The 17,564-nt window shown below is 47.5% G+C and overlaps 1 protein-coding gene across 1 annotated transcript; it reads right to left on the minus strand.

Moving 5' to 3' along the window:
* Nucleotides 1-2,877: 2,877 nt before the first annotated feature.
* DCUN1D2 (defective in cullin neddylation 1 domain containing 2) lies at nt 2,878-17,159 on the minus strand (the record flags this gene model as incomplete). Its single annotated transcript, XM_080689634.1, has 6 exons — nt 16,910-17,159; nt 14,478-14,646; nt 10,502-10,632; nt 6,714-6,796; nt 4,392-4,488; nt 2,878-2,957 (listed from the first exon to the last, which is right to left on the minus strand). The coding sequence occupies exons 1-6, from the start codon at nt 17,082-17,084 to the stop codon at nt 2,878-2,880; spliced, it is 735 nt and encodes a 244-aa protein (XP_080545760.1). The 5' UTR covers nt 17,085-17,159.
* Between the last annotated feature and the right edge of the window lie 405 nt (nt 17,160-17,564).

The raw sequence follows: 17,564 nt of genomic DNA on the forward strand, positions 1-17,564 counted from the left end.
GAAGATAACCCTCGTCCCACGAGCCTGAAATGTACACCTCAACGCAGTGCTGCTGAGACAGAGGTGACGTTGATGCCAGAAATTCTTGGCAGTACTTGAAGAGGTCATAGGTCTTTCTTAAGCACACTGTGTGCTGGGAGTAGTGGTGTACACCAGTACTTGGGAGGCTGAGACAGAAGGATCACAGGCTTGAGGCCAGCCTCTACAACCTAGACCCTATTTCAAAGAATAAAAAAGGTGGGGGAAAGTAGAAATGTAGCCTGGAGGCAGATGGCCCTGGGCACAATCCAGGTGCTAAAGACAAGCAAAAAAAAAAAAAAAAAAGCATTGTATGTGCTGTTTTTTTTGTGTGTGTTGTATTCGAGATTGAATCCAGGGGTATTCTACCTCTGAGACACACCCCCAGCCCTATGTTATTTATTTTGAAATAGGATCTAAGTTGCTGAGGCTGGGTGCAAACATGAGATCTTCCTGTCTCAGCCTCCCAAGCACTGGAATTACAGGTCTGAGCCACCGTGCCTGGATGATTTTCTTTTGTGGGTCTGGGGATGGAACCCAGGGGCATTCGACCTCCGAGCTACACCCCCTGCCCTATTTTTTATTCTTTATTTTGAAACAGGGTCTCACTGAGTTGCAGAGGGCCTCACTAAGTAGCTGAGGCTGTCCACAAACCGCGATCCTCCAGTCTCAGCCTCCCGAATGTTGGGATTACAAGTGTGTGCCACCATGCCTGTGCGATCCTCCTGTCTCCGCCTCCCAAGCACGTGGATTACAAGCGTGCGCCACCACGCCCGGCCCTGGATGACTAACTTCCAACATTCGTGACTTGTATCGGTGCGTTCCGGTGTCGTCCCACCGAGTCTTCTATAAATCCCGTGTATCGTGAGGCCTGTGATTTCTCACATGGAACCAACATACTAAGCACACAACGCGATGGGGAGAAAGAAGCCCAAGTGGCCGCGGTGGCTTAATGGCTGTGGGTGGACAGCGGGTGGACAGGGGCTCCCAGTGGCCACAAAGGGGGCTTCCCTGTTGGTCCTGACACCTAGTGGGGATGACTGTGTGGTCGAGAAGGACTACAACAACACAGCACCGGGAAGACTGTTTATTTCAGTGTTTCTGAAGTCCTTGGTCTCTTCAGAGCATGCAGTATTCAAGTGTAACACGAGAAAAAGCAAGCACAGTTTTTGAGGACTTTGTTCAATTACTAGTATTTCAAAATGTGCTGAATCCCACAGAATTTTAAGACTTAAAAAGTACTGCAGACCTTTATAATTGTTATTTGAATTCTATGAATTTCTCTGAACAGAACAATTACACTTCAAGAATTCTCAAAGCCTAGAAAGGCCACTTCACCATTCCAGGTTTTTATTAAAGCCAGTGTTTCTAATACTAAATGAATGCTGGGAGACTCTTTAGAGGAGATGGCCCAGCTTTCTTTTACAGGCAGGGTGACTGCCTGCTGGGGCCCACTCTAACCATCGCAGGCACACCAGCACACAGGCACAGCGAGAGTCGGCAGGCTGCACGGCCTCTCCAATCCTCGGCCAGAGGTGCCGTCTCCTTAAGCCAGGGGTGGCCACTCGGAAGCCCGCGCAGGGCACACTGGGGCAGGCTTTCTGTGCACAGGACGCTGGGATCCCCAGTCCGCCTGCCTCAGGGAGTGATGCAGGCGGTGGCAAGGCACGCTGTGAGGTCAGGTCTTGAGATGTGAGGTAGGGTCAGCACAGTGATGGTCAGAGCTGGACACTGGGCCTTGCGCCTGCGTGTGGAGCAGGCCCTCCAATAGCCAACGCCAGAAGAGCAGACGCCAGAGGATGCAAAGACGCCGTGGCTGAGGGGAGGAAGGACCCGGGTGCGGGGTTTTCGCTCAATGACACACGTTTGCTTCCAGATGTGAATGAATGTAAACAGAGCGGGGCACTGGGCACTGTGGATCACAGGCAGACAAGGGGAACCAGTGCATCTTCACATCCGTAATCACCACGCAAAAAAAAAACCTTTCATGGAAAAAGGTCTTTTTACATATAGTTAAACAACATAAAACTTCTCAGGAAGTTCAAATAACATTATTAGAAGTAGGACAGGCCCACTGGCTTGTAAACAGCTTAAAATAAAACCAAGGACTCACACCCTAAAAGTGCCATCACTGTGCAGAATGAAATGGTATCTTAAAACCCGTAAAGTGATTTTTCAGACAAACATCTAGAGAAAGCAAAAACAAAGATAGATCTGGTATATATATATATATATCTCCAAAAATTAAAGATCTTAAATTTCTGGCTCTGAGATTAAAAAGATCAGACTCTGACAAGGTCTCTGTTAGGATACATTCCTTTTTCTTCAATTTGTGTAAAAATACAAATCCTACCCAGGACACAAATAACGTTTTTTGCTTTTCTTTTGGTACTAAGGATTGAACCCAGGGGTATTCTACCTCTGAGCTACACCCCCAGCCCTCTCCAACCTGAGATTTCCTTGTGTCAGCCCCCCCAAACCGGGACTTCAGGCCTGTACCACCATGGCTGGCCCAAATACTGCTTTTTAAGTGCAATTACGATATTATAACACAATTATTATAACACAATTTTGGTAACTGCTGGTGTACAGCTTAAAGCAGAGAGCATGCTCTGCAATCCTACAACAGGCGCTCTGTTACTTTACATATCATGCAAGAATCTCTTGAAGCAGCAGCTAGGACCAACACCAGGCGCCCGCGAGCCGCCATCCTGAGAGCTTCTCACCGTGTCCACAACCACCGCTGTGGCCTCTGAGTGGAGCAGATGGACATTTGCTTCACGGCTGGCAAGGACGCGTCTGAGGCCGGCAGCAGAGGCACACAGCAGCCGACCCCGGCGTCCATCACCCCATGTCCACTTAGAAATGGCCGTGTTTTCCACCTGCGACTGCTGGCCGTGCGTACTCTACAAAGTCATCTATAAGGACAGGCCACGCTCCTAAAGAAAAGCAAACACACAGATCTTTAAAAAGCAGCGTTGCAGAGATTGTTTTTTTATATGTGGTGTTGGGGATTGAACCCAGGGGCATTCTACCTCCAAGCTACACCCCCAGCCCATTTATTTATTTATTATTTATTTTATTTTGAGACAGGGTCTCACTAAGTTGTGGAGAGCCTAAGTAGCTGAGGCTGGCTTCAAACCGGTGCAATCCTCCAGTCTCAGGCTCCCAAGTACTGGGATTTAAGTGTGCGCCAACACGTCCAGCCAGAGATATTTTTTTAAGTCGACCACTTTTTTCAAAATCTGACATTTACAGTTTTAAAAATCTAAATGATTCTTAAGTTCATGTAGCTCATAAACTTTCAACGAATACTGACCAAGTCCCCTGCAGGAGGCCCGGTGGGTGAGGCACTCCGTGGAGGGCACATGTATGACAGGCTGCTGTGCTGTGCCCTCCTGGTCCTCAGCTGGCCTCTGGGCAGTCAGGACCAGCTGGGCAGGAGACGAACCTGTGCTCCCAGCGTGGAGGAGGGCACAGTTCCCCAAGTCACGGGCGTTCTTGCCGGCCAGGGTGCTGCCTCCCCGCCGTCTACCTAGCAAGACTCGCAGCAAGAGCCGATCTCCTCCCAGCCCAGAGCGCCGCAAGCTCCCGCAGCTCATCCAGGCCGACGAGCGCGCCGCCAGGCCGCCAGCTGTCTCTGCATAGACAGACGTTGGCTCACCGGCCACAGCTATCGCTCCTGATAGCTGAGCGCTCCCTCTTCATCCAACCAGCATGCTCAGGTGCCTACCAGGAGCTGGATGCTCTTAAGGTTCAGCTCAGAAGCTGAACCAGGCCAACTGAAGAACAGGCACAAACTGCACGCCGCCACGGTGTGGCCAGGCCCAGGACACCAGGAGCTGGCCAGCGGTGGGCAGTGGAGGCACCGGAGGGAGGCCTGTCTGGAACTGTGTCCTCTTCCTTCCTAGGGCAGTGACCACTGCACAGGAACCAAATGCCTCTAAGCAGTGCCCTTAGGCCCCCGGGGGGACTGTAAGTTTAAGTATCTCTATGGCTAGGCGTGGTAGCTCATACCTGTAATCCCAGCACTTGGTGAGCCTGAGACAGGCGGATCATAGGTTCAAGGACAGCCTTAGCAATGTACTGAGACTCTCACAACCTAGAGGAGGGGTGTTGCTTGGAGGTAGAATGTTCCTGGGTTCAATCCCCAGTATAAAAAAAAAATGTTTTTTTCATAGCCAACAGAAGCTGGCACCTGGTTCAGCTTAAGCAGCGTGTTTTGTGACTTACAAGAGCTAACAAGAAAGCGAGTCTACAGTCTCCTCCCCATAGGGCAGGCCAGTGCTGGCCCCGCGCTCTGGAGGCAGGCGGCTGGCATGCACAGTGGGCGTGAGCGTTCTGGTGACCCCTCCAGTCCTAGGGTCTAGTACCTTCTTCATCGTAGTTAGACATATCATCTGCAATCATGTTTCCAAAGTCTAGCAGGAGGTTCCATGTGTCCCTGGGAATCGATCTTTTGTGATGTTCCTAACATGTAAGAGAAAAAAATCCACTAGATTAAAATTCAGAGCTAAACACTCAGATATTCCAGTGAAGCAATTCTCCTTCACTTGATGAGGAATAAATACCATCAAAACCTGTCAAGAGTGAAAGTACTACCTGGCGTGGTGGTGCTCGCTTGTAATCCCAGTACTTGGGATGCTGAGACAGGAGGATCCAGGTTTGTGGCCAGCCACAACCACTTAGTGAGGCCCTCCACAACTTAGTGAGACCTTGCTTCAAAATAAAGAACAAAAAGTAGGGTTAGGGATATAACTGGAGGAAGAATGCCCCTGGTTTAATCCCTAGCCCCACACTAACACACAAAAAGAGTAAAAGTCCTAACAGCACTCTGTATAAATTTAAGAGCTGCAACAGTGTCAGCATCTAAATACAGAATGCAGGCTCACTTCAAAACAAGACACACATTTTAAATAGCAACCTTCTAGATTGCAACTTCAGTCAAATAGAAGGGCAGCATTTTCAATTTTTTTTTTTTTGCAGTACTGGGGATGGAACCCAGGGGCATTCTACCTCCAAGATACACCCCCAGCCTTATGGTTTATTCTTTATTTTGAAACAGGGTCTCACTGAGTTGCAACGGGCCTCACTAAGTAGCTGAGGCTGGCTGTGAACCACGATCCTCCGGTCTCAGCCTCCTGAATGCTGGGATGACAGGCGTGCCCACCATGCCCGGCAGCAGCAGTGTTTTTATTCTTTACCTCCATCCCAAGCCAATTCAGAACAACAGGCAAGTTATTATTTCTAGTTAACTTTTATGCATTATTTTTCTTCCCATAGGGATGTGGCACTTCTTTAAATATCTCCCTCACTTGGTATTTCATACACCAGAAGCGTGGAGACTAATGTGCCACCTGCGTCCAGAGGTGGAGTGCGGCAGGGCACTGCGCCCACGCCTGCGATTCCTCCCTTGTCTTCTGTGTACGCCCCCCGACCGACACACCATTACGTGCGTGCAGTCTTCACAGCTGAGCAGCTTGTTTTATGGCTCAACACCAACATGAGCTACCAAGCTGCAGGTCAGAGGGCAGAGGGCGACCCTCGCTGCTCCTCACTGCTCGGCAGCGGTTCTTCTCCTTGGACACTCTTGCTCCTGCACCCACCTGGTTGAGGGGAGCGTGGCTGCCGCGCCCTGCTCTGGGGCCTTCCTGTCCTGTGCATGAGCTTGGGGCTCTCGGGAGGGCATGGGATGGTTGAGAGGAGGGGCCTTGGGCTCATGCTATGGGCCTCTCAACCTTGAGGGGGAACGACATAGCCCCTGGTGTGAGGAGCAGGTGACCTGAAACCTCCCCCTCAGCCGCAGGACTCTTGGCAGGCAGCTCCTGCGAGTGCTGCCACCAGATGAAGAAACGGAGCACTTGCTCAGAGCTGTCTGCCCGGGCCACAGGTCTGGGGCAGAGCAGAGGTGCGTGACTTGCTCATGCCACACAAAAGACGGCCTCCTTTCACTGCTGCGGCAGCACAGAAGCCTGGGCCATCGCCAGGAATTGTCTCTTCTGGATCAGGACATACTGGTGCCCACTCACTTCAAATTGCCCACAGCCGTACCCGCTGCCGGCTTCCAGGCTCCATCCCCCTTATCGGGCTCACTTGGGCCTCTTGTCCATCTTAAGTATTGTAAAGTGCATTTTAAAATAGTATCAGAGCAGCCCGGCACGGGGGTGCACACTTGTAATCCCCACGCTTGGGAGGCTGAGACAGGAGGATCGCACAGGTTTGATGTCAGCCTCAGCTACTTCATGAGCCTCTCAGCAACTTAGTGAGACCGTTTCCAAATAAAGTATAAAATAGGTCTGGGAGTATAGCCCGGAGGTAGAAAAGCACTTGGGTTCCACCCCCAGTACCACACACACACACACACACAGAAGAATTAGAGCCAGGTGTGGCGTACGCCTATAATCCCGGTACTTAGGAGGCTGAGACAGGACGATTGCAGGTTCAATGAGAGCCTCAGCAAGTAACTCTCATCAACTTAGCGAAACTATAAAAACAAGACAAAACAAAAAAACAGGCTGGGGGAGGCTCTGCTGCCATATCCTGGCGGTGATCTCGCCCAGCGCCTGACGTCTCTGGGCAGGACGAGTGGACCCAGAACTCCCACGTGGGACGCTTTGGTTAGGGGTACACGCAGACTCAGAGGGGCTGGCCTCCCCTTCTGACTGGATAGACACGGCCAGAAACAGGACACTTACCAGCAGGAATGTATTCCAAAGATCTAAAAATTTAAACCTTCCCGATAACACTAATTTCCAATATGCAATAGCCATTTCTAAATCTGGCAAAAAAGAAAAAGAATAGTTAATAAATCTCAATCTTTTTCTGCATACAAAATGACACTGACTCAATAAAATTTGGCAGTCTTCCTCAAGAGTCATACGAGGCCTAATCTCAACACAAATGTTCCTGAAAATAGTGTATAACTTAATTTTATAAATCTGAGAAAATTTTGTGAAAAAAAGAAATTGTGTACTACATTATTTGGACATGCAAGTAAATATTCCCCAATTAATCTGTTTTGGAGACTCAGATGTCACATATGTCTGGCTTTCTTTAGACCTGACCTGGCAACTATTAATATACATATCATTAATTTTAAAAATAGGCTGCTGCCCTTTCCAAGTGATGAGCTGCAAATTAACAACTCCTTTGGAAAAGAAGGGACCCACTCTTTCCAACCGCCTGCTTCATCAGTATTCAAATGAACAGTCTTAAAGTTTTAGAATGATCTGATTCACAAGCAAATCATGCAGGCAGTCTAAGTACTTTGAATTTCTCACTGTGCAGTCAAGACAAACCAGCACATATCAGGAAAAGCATTTTCACTGATAAATAATTTAAGAGTGTAGGTTGCTTATCGATCAAAGCCAATGTCCTCATTTTCTCCCTGACTGGAAGGAAGGCAGTGACTACTTAGGCACTCTATGCAAACCCATGCCTGAAGGCTCCACCTTAAGGGCGTCTAATGGAAACACTAGAACAGTACATCCACGCCACGACTTCTTGGAGTACTGACTTAATTCTCTGGTCATTAGACATTAAAAAATTTTTTGGGGGGGGTACTTGGAATGGAACCCAGGGGTATTCTACCTCTGAGCTACACCCCCAGCCTTATTTTATTATTTTATTTTGAAATAGGGTCTCATTAAGTTGCAGAGGGCCTCACTAAATTGCTGAGGCTGGCTGAGAACCTGCGATCCTCCTGTCTCAGCCTCCTAAGTCCTATGATTACAAGTGTGTGCCACCATGCCTGGCAAGGACTATTTTTTATATGCTTGACACAGCAAGTACAGGAAGGGGCTGAGAAGCCATGTCTTAGGCGGGAGCGCCTTGCACCAACACTGGCAGGCAACAGATGTCTAATACATGCTTATGTGTGTTGGATCAACTAATGCAAAACAGGTTAATAGGTATGTTTAGGTAACCGATGAGCTTAAGTGCACAGTGCCCAATTAAACAGCTACTGGGATATCCTCTTCTCCATCTGGTTTACTCTCACTTGGAAGGAACGATTCAAGTTCGAGCTCTACCCCGAGATCTCCAGGGCTGTCACTGCTAACGCTGGACAGGTGAGAGATGAACAGGCAGCAACCAAGTGTGGCGTCTGCTCCCTGTGTTTTCAGGGTTTGCCGCAGACCTGCTTTTAGCACCCTGGGTCTCAATGAGAAAGACAGACAGAGCCGGAAAGTTCCGAGTATCAGGCACATGGAGGAGCTCTCTAAGCCTTACCTATGGGACCCGCAGAGTAAGGCTAAGATGATTAGTCCCGTCCTGCTTATAAGCCTACATCCTTACCACTTAGGAAGAACCCTAAGTGATAGCTACATTCGACTCATCTTAATGATGACAAGCTCTTGCACTGGGAAATGGAGCTGAACCTGGGGAGGGAAGAAAACAGTTTTATGGCTTATATTTACCATCTAATTACTCATGGGTGGTTTGTGTGTCAATTACATGACTAGAAAGTACATGTAGGAATTTTCAATATCTAATATTACATTGTGAAAATGTTTCACTGTCCCAATGAACCTGGCCATTTGCAAAATAAAAACAGTAACAAACCACAAATGGCAAAACCTGAGGCTGACATTAGGGTGGGAGCTTGCTACTGCTACATCTTTTTGGTAGTGATATTCTATGAACCTCTAAAAAAGTCTCATCTTCTGATTAAGAAACATCAGAAGATGTAACTATTTCAGATCCACGCTTGCAGTGCTCCATCTAAGGTTAACAATGATGTGCTCTCTGTCAAAATGAAGATGGGGGGAGCTGACATAAAATTAGCTTATTATATGAAACCTTATTTCCTCAAATATCAAGGTTCTAAAGCCAACAGAGGTTTTATTTTTCTTTATTATTCTGAAACAGGGTCTTACTAAGTTAATGCATGTTGGCCTGGAACCTCGTAAGTACTAGGATTACAGGCACGTGTCACTGTAGCTGGCTTTTAAGGAGTTTCATGTTGTCCTAAGGACATGGGCCAGCGGTGGAGCCCGCCCGTGTGCGAGGCCTGGGCTAGATCCCTGCACCACAAAGGACAACGTGAGCCAAGGACTGCAGCTGCCCTGGTAGGCCTGCCCAGCTTGGCACAGGCCGAAGAGACATCTCAACGAATCCACAGAATAGCTGAGAGTGGTGGTGACGTCAGCAGTCCCAGAAATTGGGAGGCTGAGGCAGGAGGGTCCCTCGAGCCCAGGAGCAGAGCGGGCCTGAGAAACACCGCAAGACCTTGTCTATAAAACGGCACCATGGTACTCATGATCCCGACACATGACAGACACACACAGGAAGGAGAGTGGGACAAAGCTCTCTGCGTCACTCCCACAGCCGTCCACACAGTGGCTAGGCCATCATCGAGCGACGACAGCCTACCACGAAGGCCTCCTGGACCCAAGTCTCACTAAGTTGTGGGGAGCCTCATTAAGATGCTGAGGCTGGCTGCGAACCTGCGGTCCTCCCGTCTCAATTCCCCCATGTGCTGGGATTACAGGTGTGTGCCACTATGCCCAGCTCCTTTACACCTTTTTCACACTTGATGTTAGAAGCAATGAATGCTTTTGTAAGAGAGAGAGAGAGAAAAAAAAAAAGCAGGAAGGATAGTTTTGACTATAAGAAAAGTATAGCAATCAATTTACCTTTTCCAAAGTATATGAATGTATGGTCTGTCTTCCAAACAGCCTATACAAGTTTTTCTTCAAAGCATACTTTGTAATATGCCCATTTAATCCTCATAAAGACCATATAATTACTGCCTACAAACTTGTAAGAGATTTTGTATTTACTAAACAGAGTCTGTTACACATACTGGGCAACTAAGTATAGGTCAACATGGATAAGACTTTGGGAATAGATAAACCAGAAATAAATCATATACTTAAGTGCAAAACATATAACATCAAACCCTCAAATAGCCAAAATCTCAAACTGAAAACTTAAGTTAAAAGCCTTCCAACTTGGGTGTGTGGTGCACGCTTGTAACCCCAGCACTCGGGAGGCTAAAACAGGAGGATTGTGGTTCAAGGACAGCCTCAGTGACTTAGTGAGGCCCTTTGCAATCAGTGAGACCCTGTTTCAAAATAAAGAATAAAAAATAGGGCTGGGAGTGTATTATACCCCTGGGTTCCATCCCCAGTACTGCCAAAAAAAAAAAAAAAAAAAAAAAAAAAAAAGTCTCTCAAAGCGCAAGCTAAGTCCCGCAGGGCTTAGAGGAGGACTGAGGTACGTTCCACGCAGACTGGTCTGGAGTGTGTTATGAACTCAGGCTCGCTGGGGCTGGCTCAGCTCGCCACTCAGCGAGGAGAAACCGACTGCCTGCACTCCAGTGCACTCTTTAAAATCCAAGCACTTAGCCAGAGTTAAGACACACTGTTGGGGAGATTTCAGGCATATGACCAAAAAGCAGAGCAAAGCAATCTGGAGGGCAGCAGGACGGTCGCCGCGCTGATGCGAGAGGACGCCTGGCCGGTATGGGCTCTGTACTCACCTAAACCCTTTTGCCCAGGGTTCCTTGCAAAGGTAAAGGTAAACTGATAGAAGTCTTTGAACTTGGCAGAGTCCTTAAGCTCCTGCTCCAGCCGGGGTAGAAGGGCTTTGAGTTTCTCAGTGCTGTCACACCTGCAAGACGGGTCTGTGAGCTGCGGCAGACATGCCTAAGGCTCCCCCTCCGCCCCCCATGACTGCACCCAGGTGCACTCAGGACCGCGAGGCCAAGGCTTGGAGTGATGGGGTGTGAACACGGGCTGGAAATGCCCCAGGTGGCTGGGGACGGCCACACAGCTCTGTGAATATTCCAAGACCCCTGGACTGTGGACTTTAAATGAATCTCCATTCATGGTATGGTATATGAACTACTACTACTACTACTCCATTTTGGGGGGTGCAGGGGTTACTGGGGATTGAGCCCAGGGGCATTCTACCTCCAAGCTACAGCCCCAGCCCTTTTTGTGTTTGGTTTGAAATGGTCTCACTAGGTTGATGAGAGTCTCACTACTTACTAAGGCTGTCCTCAAACCTCTGATCCTTCTGTCTCAGCCTTCCAAGTACTGAGATTACAAGTATGTGCTACCACACCCGGCTTTGTGAACTATTTCTGAGCAAAAGTGTCTTTAAAGGAAAAAACGGAATAGCCTGACCTCTTCTTGTGAGCTGGAATAGGGTGTGGTCTGGCACTGTAGCTGACTACGCGGTGAGGCCAAGGCCCCACAGATGGCAGAGACCTAGGCAAGGTCTCTGCTTCCTCAGTGGCCATGGGATTGGGTCCTGCCTGCCAACAGCCCTGGGCTGCCAACAAGGGAAGCACTGTGCTCCCAAGCACTCAGGGGCCTCTTCATGGTGGCAAGGTGGATTATTATTATTTTTTTCCGGTACTGGGGGTGGAACCCAGGTGCATTCTACCTCCCAGATACACTCCAGCCCTATTTCTTATTCTTTATTTTGAAACAGGGTCTCAAGTTGTGTGTGGGGCTCACTAAGTAGCTGAGGCTGGGTTCAAACTTGTGATCCTCCTGTCTCAGCCTCTTGAGTACTGGGATTATAAGTGTGTGCCATCATGCCCAACTGGCAAGATGGATTTAAAGCAGCTAGGTATTATAAAACCTCTATCAAAAGACTCACACTGGTTTTGTTTGTTTTTGGTTCAGTTCAATCTCTAGAACCACAAAAGAAAACAAACAAAAACCTCAGTAAAAATATAAATCAGATAGCTTTAAGGTAGAAATGTAGAACAAAACAAAATCTTATTTTTCTTTTAATAGTACTGGGGAGCCGGGCATGGCAGGCACGCTTGTAATCCCAGTACTTAGGAGGCTGAAACAGGAGGATTGTAGGTTTGCAGCCAGCCTCCACTACTTAGTGAGGCCATTCTACAATTTAGTAGGACCCTGTTTCAAAATAAAGAATAAAAAAACAGGGCTGAGGATGTATCTCAGAGGTAAAATGCCCCTGGGTTCGATCTCCAGTAACACACACACACACACACACACACACACACACACACACACACACAAAAAAAAAAAAAAAAAAAAAAAAAAAAAGAAAAGAAAAAATATAGTACTGGGAATTGAACCAAGGGGTACTCTCCCTCTCTGAGCTATACTTTCAGCCTTATTTTACTTTTTCATTTTGAAACAGGGTCTAAGTTGCTGAGGCTGGTCTTGAACTGTGATCCTACGTCTCAGCCTCCCAAGTACTGGGATTAGAGGTTTGTGCCACCATGTCTGGTTTTTCCTTTTTAAAAATATTTCAACTGCACAGCACGGAAAAGAGTAAGTGCTATACTTTATTTATCCACTCATCACGTGGAGCAGAGTGAGAGAGCACTGAAGAAACCCTGGGAGCAACCAGCAAAGCCCATGAGTACATGTGCGCCCGCAGGAGGCTGTGACCAACAGGCTAGCCCCGGCCAGGGGCAGGGCCTGGCCGGCGGTGTGGGCTCCCTCTCGCACCTCTCCTGCACAAGCATGCCTGGCTGACCTCTGTGCCGTGCACCCTGACTTCCTGTCCCCTCGCCACCTCCTGCACGTGGCTCTGAGCGTGAGGACAGCAGGGCCTGGGTTGCATGTGCGCCTCTCTGTCCTGAAGCTTGCTTCTGGGGGCCATGAGGCTCCGGCGGGTTCGTTTCCTTGCCACATGAAATTCCACTCTACCTGTGTGCTATAATCTGCAGATCTACCGACATCAAACACTTGGGCTGTTTCTTCTCTCTCATCAGTCAGTGCTGTCAGTGTCTTCACAGGCATCCCAGCACACATGCACACACTTCAACAGGCACGCATCCCAGGAAGGGATGTGCTTCGTTAATAATCACGGTGGCGCACACACCTGTAGTCCCGGCACTCAGGAGGCTGACAGAGGACCACAGGATCACAGCCTGCCTCTGCAACTTAGCAAGACCTTCAGCAACTTAGTGAGACCCTGTTTCAAAAGTAAAAAATAACCCGGTGTGGTGGCACATGTTTGTAATCCCAGCACTTGGGAGGCTGAGACAGGAGGATCGCACAGGTTCGAAGCCAGCTTCAGCTACTTAGTGAGGCTCTCAGCAACTTAGTGAGACCCTGTTTCCAAATAAAGTATAAACTAGGTCTGGGAGTGTAGCCTGGAGGTAGAAAAACTCCTGGGTTCCACCCTCAGTACTACACACACACACACACACACACACACACACACACACACACAAATAAAAAAATAAGCTGGGCATGGTGATGTGCACTTGTAATCCCAGCATTTGGAGGCTGAGATAAGAGGATCACAGTTGGTGGACAGCCTCAGCTACTTAGTGAGGCCCTCTGCAACTCAGTGAGACCCTGTTTCAAAATAAAGAATAAAAAATAGGGCTGGGGGTCTCCGCTTGGAGGTAGCATGCCCCTGGGTTCCATCCCCAGCACTGCAAAAAAAAAAAAAAAAAATAATAATAATAGTGATAATAAAACAAAATAGGCCTGGGGTGTAGTTCAGAGGCAGAAGTCCCCTGGGTTTGATCCCCAGTGTCAGCAAACAAACAAACAATAAAACATAAGAGTCACATTTTTGTTTCCATTAGTTTAAACAATGTTCTCTTCAGAGTTCAACACTGAATTCAGAGTATTAGTAATGTCAGGAAGTCAAACACAGCTTTTACACCAGTTCAAGAATCAGTCTGATAAGCTTTATGGCCAAAGAAAGTTATTTCATGTGTTTCCATTTATATCTATGACTCATTTGATAAATGAGAAACATCTTAAGTTATTAGTTCCAACCCTGTAGAAATGATACTTTAGTAATGTTTAATATCGCAACATGATAAATTACATATCCAATATAATACATATTATCATAGCATAAAATAAATTGAATGGCTGAAAAAAACCCTAGTACTTACTGTCAACTGAAAATTGGAAAGACATAGAAAAGAATAAGGATTCTTTTTTGGATTGCCAAAATACCCAAAACAACAACAACAAAAAACCTAGGGACATTCTACCTCTGCGCTACTTATCCTCCCCCACCCCTTTTGTTCCCAGGGATTGAATCAGCGGCACTCTATGTCTGACCAGCCTAGCCTTATTTTGTTTTCTGTTTTGAAGCAGGGTTGACGTTGCTGAGGCTGCCATGAATCGTGATCCTGTCTTAGCCTCTCCAGTCCTTGGACCATAGCAATGCACTGCTTGCATTACTACAATTGGCCCGGGGTTTTTTTGTTTTTGTTTTTGTTTTTAATAGGGTCTTGCTAAATTGCTCAGCCTGGCCTCAAACCTGCAATCCTCCTCTCTTGGCCTCTCAAGTTCTAGGGTTACAGGCATGTGCAAGTATGCTCAGATGAAAATGACTTAATAAAGGGATAATGTGAATAAAAACAGCAAGTAAAATTTGGAACTAGAATTTAAAGAGAAATAGAAGGTTTAATGGTGCAGATACCTAAGATATTTGTAAGTTACCAAAGAACATTGATGAGTATGAAAAATTTAAACCAAGAATTTACTCACCCAAGTTCTGCCATGCCATTCACAAACTCCTTCCTGCTGAATTCACACTGGGTTGCGGCCCTGAACTTCCACGCTATGACCAAAACGCTGAGGCTGGCAGGGTCCAGACTCAGATCATCACAAAACTGCTGAATCCCATCAATTCCAATTTTGTTTTCGTCTTGTGGGTCTGTAGTTATGAGGGGAGAACAAGTTATACTACCTTGAACATAACCCTGAAATCGGTGTTAGAATCATACCACCCTATTACATAGTTTTATACAAGAGCGTTTCACCTACATGGATGGATGGACTGCAGTTACCCTACTACTACGCAAGAAACAGTGAGCAGAGCCGGGCGTGGGGGTGCACGCTCGTCATCCCAGCATTCGGGAGGCTGAGACAGGAGGATCGCGGTTCGCGGACGGCCTCAGCTACTTAGTGAGGCCCTCTGCAACTCAGTGAGACCCTGTTTCAAAATAAAGAATAAAAAATAGGAAATAGGGCAGGGGGTGTAGCTTGGAGGTAGAATTGCCCCTGGGTTCCATCCATCCCCAGACCCGCAAAAAAAAAAAAAAAAAAAAAAAAAAAAAAAAAAAAAAACCAGTGAGCGACAAAACTTTATCCAGAAAACAGTCCTATCCTTAAAATGTAAATCCATCTCTCATTCTTTCCCTTTCCCTCTCTCTCCCTTCCCTCCTCTCCTTTTCCCTTTCTCCTCCTTCCCCTCCTTCCTCTTTCTCCCCCTTTCCCCCCTCTTTTTGTGTGGTACTGGGGATGGATCCCAGGGGCTAGGGTTGGTTGCTGGCTTCAAACCTGCGTGATTCTCCCATCTCAGCCTCCCAGGTACTGGGATCACAAGCGTGCGCCACCACGCCCACCTCCTCTCTGTCTCTTTAAGAGCTGGAGACTGAACCCAGGGCCTCAAGCATGCTAGGAAAGTACTCATCATTGAGCTATATCCCAAGCCTAGGTTTTAAGGGGGGAAAAAGTCTTTGAAACTTCCTTGGGGCTATTTCATCATTAAGAAATATATAAATTGTTTCTGCATTGAAGAGGATCGACAGATCCAAATTCCTCCACAAAGTCCCTCAAAAAGAAACGGGGGGAGTGAGGGCATAACTCAGTGGTAGAGTGCCTGTCTAGCATGTTTAAGGCACTGGCTCTGAGTCCACGCAGCACACAATAACAACTTCTAGCTGGAAATATGCAGTGCAGTGGTAGAGCAATTGCCTAGCGTTTGTCTACCTTAAAGAGAAATAAAAATTCAAGTTTACAAATTCCAGTTTGCCCAAATGCAACTGCTATAAAAGATACCGACAGAGGATTTGTAACACTCCGCACTGTTCTCACAACTCTGTGAGCCGAAGGATGACTGCCGCTTCATTTCCTTTGTGGGGAATCCTGTGGCATTCCACCTCTAAGCTGTACCCTCAGGCTTTTTATTTTTTGTTTTGAAAGAGGGTCTTGCAAGGTTGCCGAGGCTGGCCTTGAACCTGCAATTCTCCTGTCTGTAAAGCCAAGGAAATTATTCTACTTGGGCTGATACTTGCTTACGTGAATTTTTTTTTTTTCTCTTTTTGATTTGGAAAGAGAAGCAAAATAAACGAACTGTTGCATTGAGATTTTGCTGAGGAATTTGGATCTGTCGGTACTCTTCAATGCAGACTTGCAGAGCTCCACTGGATTTTGATAAGCAAAGCTCTATCTCATGGAGCTTCAGTAAAACAACTGCTCCAACCGCCAACTCAGAGGTGTCTTTGCCAGGAGCTTTTCTCCAGTAGAATATGGCAACAGATGCTGTGTCAGGTGGGGAGAGGTCTGACGTCACACCTCACAGACTTATTCTCATGTTTTGGTAGTATTGTACCACAAATAATTCACCACAGAGGCTGGGCGTGGTGGCGCACACTTGTAATCCCAGCACTTGGGAGGCTGAGACAGGAGGATCGCACAGGTTCAAAGCCAGCCTCGGCTACTTAGTGAGACCCTGTTTCCAAATAAATTATAAAATAGGTCTGGGAGTGTAGCCCGAAGGTAGAAAGCCTCTGGGTTCCATCCCTAGCAACACACACACACACACACACACACACACACACACACACACACACTCACTCACCATAGATAGAAATGATTGGAAAGAATACTGTATCAGTGGGTGTGGCCACAGCCAGAACCAGGCCAGGGCACTATGCCTCCAAGCGGTGATGTTTCCTGACTATTGCTGACAGGTGACATGGGGTGAGAGGGCTGGCGCCTCATCAGACTTTCGACCCAAACCTCGCTTTCCGCCTCTCTTTACTGAAGAGGGGTTCTGGAGCTGAGTGTCAGGAGAGAGCAAGCAGCAGCACAGAGCCCCTTGTCCACAACATCAGCAGCTCCAGGTTTGCCCGGTTTCCTCTGCTTGTGAGGGATGCTATTCAGTCTGGTTCTGCTGCCACGCCACCCCTTACCTTTGTACCTGCCATACAGGTGCTCCAGTTTCTTCGGGTCCACAGCATTCCGCATGGATTCCCTGTAGAACGCGTCTGGGTTTTGGAAGAAGCTGTCCGTGGCCTCATCTAGTTTCCACTCGTTCTGCGTTAGGCAGTGGATGGCAGTCCTCTCACCAGCCTGAGTACATGCCATAAACTGGCGGACCTTGTCCTTCTGAGATGACTTAAGTTTATGCTTTGGGATGCAAAAGAAGCGGGAAAGCCAATGAAGCCACTGCAGAGCTGCTGGCCTCTGCTCCTAAAGCCTCTGTGCTCAAGGGACTTAGGTGTCATGGGTGACCCCACTTCAGAATTACAGGAAGCCAGAACCTTGTTCTTCATCAGTTAAAAAGACTCCCGAGTCTTCTGAAAACTGAAATGACACATCTATACAGCAACAAATAAAGTCTAATCTTCAAAAACAAGAATGGACCTTTTATAGAAAACACACTCCAATCGCTACATAGTTCTCTTTGTAGATAGTTTAACTGTATTTTTTTTCTGAAAATTTTAGCACAGTCCCATCCCTCCCCCCCCCTCTCTTTTGTGGTTCTGGGGATTGAACCCAGGGGCATTCTACCTCTGAGCTACACTCCCAGCCCTATTTTTTATTATTATTTTGTTTTGAAACAGG

The sequence above is a fragment of the Muscardinus avellanarius genome (genome assembly GCF_963383645.1).
Source record: "Muscardinus avellanarius genome assembly, chromosome: 2".
NCBI classification, from domain to species: Eukaryota; Metazoa; Chordata; class Mammalia; order Rodentia; family Gliridae; genus Muscardinus; species Muscardinus avellanarius.